Source organism: Pteropus vampyrus, unplaced genomic scaffold (genome assembly GCF_000151845.1).
Source record: "Pteropus vampyrus isolate Shadow unplaced genomic scaffold, Pvam_2.0 Scaffold67, whole genome shotgun sequence".
NCBI classification, from domain to species: Eukaryota; Metazoa; Chordata; class Mammalia; order Chiroptera; family Pteropodidae; genus Pteropus; species Pteropus vampyrus.
Genome location: NW_011888848.1, coordinates 2,725,281 through 2,728,906, shown reverse-complemented (window position 1 = coordinate 2,728,906; position 3,626 = coordinate 2,725,281). Strand labels below are relative to the sequence as shown.

Here is a 3,626-nt window from a genome sequence, read left to right as displayed (position 1 = left end):
CTACAATGGCAATAAATTTTAATTTGAATTCTATATCTCGAAAGTAAATCAGAAAAAATAGCCAATTTTCACTACAAAAAAGATCAAAAAACAAATTTCTAATATGCCTATTTGAAATTGCATCCTATAGTTCCTTGTTTCTGTATTTCTGAGATGCATATATTTCAGCATCATTAGTCAAGGATAGGGAAAAGGGTGAGAATTAAGCTTATTAGGCCTCAGGATGAAACTACATAATTAGCTAGTTTGATCAGTTGGCACTTTACTGCCAATTTTCTCAATCGATCATATTTTTCTATTATGACAGATAAAAATTCAGCTTAGCTACATTTCAATTCTAGAGTTTTTCTTCATAAAAGGAAGTGACATCTTCCCTTTTGAATTGTTTTTCTAACCTTCATTCCATTATTAAAAACAAAAGTACTAAGAATTTTGGTAACCATGTAACTAGTGACACAGAGAAGATAAAGAGACCCTTAAATATTCAAATAATCCTCTTCCTACTTCAGAGAGACATTTTTTTTCTGTTTCTTCATAGCAATACACATTTGAGATTACACACTAAACAAGCGAGAAGCCAGAATATACAAAAGATAAACTTCTCATTTTCCAGCTATCTTCCTACAATTCAACTCAATGTTTTATTTTATGTTATGATTATCTCTGATATGTTACAATTTTCTCATAGACCCAAGGTCAAATTTTAAGTGTCTGATCTTACGGTTAAATAAATTATATTCTATAGAATATAATTCTAAATAATGGAGAGCATATGAGACGTTCAACTAAAAAAAAAGTTCAACTCACTTGTAAAATAAATAAATCTTCAATGTAAAGACATGCAAATAGAATTACAACCTGTTTAAGGAGATATTTGGAGAGAGCAAAATAAATAGTTTATACACATTTTTATACATATATACTATCAAAACATAAAGAATAAGCTGGATTCTGGGGTGCATCCCTCAGTCTTGTCCATGTAACCCCACAGCTATTGATAGTGCTGACATACTGATAATTTGACTGAGGAACATCAGGTGTTGATGCTCAACTGTGAAGGGAACAGAAGGTCCTTTACAGAAATTCACAGAATGTACATGGATTAGAATCGAAAGGAGCCTCAAAAGGTCTTTGTGTCCATCCCTGTGTCCTTGACTGACTAAACATTAAGCTCTTTTAACAACTGATATGGTGGAATTTGAAGTCAGTAGCGTTAGAGATATGTCTGACGATATGATTGCGAGAATCCTTTCTTTGCAACCTTTGCCCATCTCATGATTCTAAAAGGATGTGAAGTCCATTCCTATTGAAAATGTCAGGATGTTCTCATTGAAAAGTCTGTCCCTACTGAAAATATTCCCTTTTTCTCTTTGAGGAAAGAGAAAAAAACAAATGATAGTGCTCAAGTAAGCATGGAAGTACATGACATGTGTGTGAAAATGTGCAAAAGATATGTATGCATGTAGTGTGTACACATATATATTTTTTATTTCCCTTGAGATCCTTTAAACAATTCTATGCTTGCAGACATTGTATTCTTTTGAGCAGACAGCTGAAATGTTTGACATTTCAAAGCCCAGGAAGCATTCAGAAACTGCGAAACCTGTAAAACTGTCCCATAAATGGGCAGAAGGGGGCCAAGGTTGGGCCAAGTCTTCTCTTGCTGTCCATCCAGAACTGGCCCTCACTGTCAATCTTCACCCTGACGTTTGCCCTGGGGACGGGGGCAGAGGAGGACACTGAGAGCGCACAGAACGGCTGCAGTTGGCTACTTTGATGAAACAAGGAAACTTGGATTCTGGGTTCTGTGGGACAATGAACTGCCTTCAAGGGTTGACAGTTATGCTGTGCGAAGTGCGTGTGCTGTTTGGCAAACTGGCTTTCGGTTTGGCTTGCTACAAAAAGAGCGGAAGGGGGAGCTGTCGTGGTTCCCAGTGCCCACAGGGCCCCCTCTCCTGGCCGCAGCGCGCCGGCCACCGCTAGTGCCCAGTGGGCGCGCTCCTGTCTCTGTGTGTGTCTGTTTGTGTAACTGTTTGCATGTTATCTATCTGTCAATCTATCTGTGAGACAGAGAAATAGTTCCCTCTCGCAAAAATGCCTCCGGCGTCTTTCTTGCTGTTGTCGCCCGCATGACGGTCGACCGCATCTTTAATGCTGTCATTGCCACTTCATTACTATGCTTTCTCCTGGATGATTTATTTACAATTCTACAGGAGTGAGAAATGCGCGCCTATTGAAGCTTTCTGTCTGTGATCTTACTTCTTTGGAAGGAGAAAGTTAGTGGGAGGAAAGGAGAAACTGAAAGGGATAACCCATCCTTCAGATTGTAAAATGTAATGGTTAAGAGCCCAGGACCCCGGCTCGGACTGTTGGGATTGGAATCTCTCTCTGCCCCTCAAACTAGCTGTGTACCTTGGGCGAATTGTTTCTACTCTGTGCCTCAATTTCTTCATTTGCAGAATGGGACGGTAACAGCGCCTAGCTCATAGGACTGTGAAGATTAAATATACGTAAAACTCTTAGAACAGTGCCAGTTGCTGTGTGTTAGCTATTAACATCGTCCTTGGCTTCTCCGTGTTAAATTTAGAGAAGGACCATTCTGGTCAGTTCCCCTCCGGTACGCCCTAGGTTTCGGCACAGAACCTTAACCCGCCCGCTCCGTGCCCTCCGGGACCAGCAACCACCCAGCCACCTTTGCCCTCGAAGACCTGCTCTGGGACCCCCTCCCCAGCTGTCGTGCGAGCCACACCTGGGGGCGCACTCTGAAGGTTAAGGGGAGCAAAGCCAAACGATGCGCTCGAGAGCGCTGGTCCTTCCCTCTTCTGAAGAGAGTATTTGGGGTGTTTTCCTACCTGCCCCAGGTTTTTGCCCTTCTTACTGCCGCCGAAAGCCAGTCCTTGGTATGTGCCCGCAGATCGATTGGCTGCCTGTGCAGGCGTCTCCCCGCCCAGAGAGGATTTGATGGAGTTGAGTTTGGCCCGTGAGCTGCCGAGCTGTGAGCTCTCCACCATCAGCACCGCGGCCAGTAGTAGCAGGCAGCGGGACGAGTCCTTGCCCCGCATCAACGCAGCCATCTCCCGGCGAGGGGTACCCGGGGAGGCGCAAAAACCGGAGGGATACTGGCGCAAGGGGAGGGAAGACCCCAACACTGGGCCCCTCACTCGAGGCGCGGAGGCTCGCAGACTGTGTTCCCCCAACCCCACTTGTCTTCGGGGAACCAGCACCGTGTGAACTCAGTCTCACGACTCAAACCAGGAGCGACTACGACCCAAGAAAGACCACTTCTCCACCAGGGCAGGAAGTTCTGTAGTAACTGGAAGCAATCAAAGGCGAGGCGCCTTCTTGCCAAGGAGGCGTGACTCGAGGTACTAGAAGACCCAGCCTCACCGACCGCACCGCTTCCGCTGCTCTTTGCCCCGCACCTCCGTGGTCCCGCCCGGATCTCCGCGGTCCAATCCTCCTCTTAATTGCTCAGGAGATTCGCACTAGTTCCTTCTTCCGCCTCAGTTGCTTTTCTCTCCTCTTTGCCTGCCCTACCCTTTATGGACTTTGCAGGATTCAACCTTTGCAGGACTCAAGTCTTTCTTTTCAATGACAGCGGGCGCTAGAATGAGAGATCAGGAACC

General features: G+C 45.0%; 1 protein-coding gene across 1 annotated transcript in view; it reads right to left on the bottom strand.

Moving 5' to 3' along the window:
• The window catches only part of DKK2 (dickkopf WNT signaling pathway inhibitor 2), a 100,364-nt gene extending 96,985 nt beyond the window's left edge, over positions 1 to 3,379 (bottom strand). Inside the window, exon 1 of the mRNA XM_011361467.1 lies at positions 2,853 to 3,379. Coding sequence (XP_011359769.1) covers positions 2,853 to 3,074 — 222 coding nt within the window. The 5' untranslated portion in view covers positions 3,075 to 3,379. The remainder of the gene's footprint in view (positions 1 to 2,852) is intronic.
• Between the last annotated feature and the right edge of the window lie 247 nt (positions 3,380 to 3,626).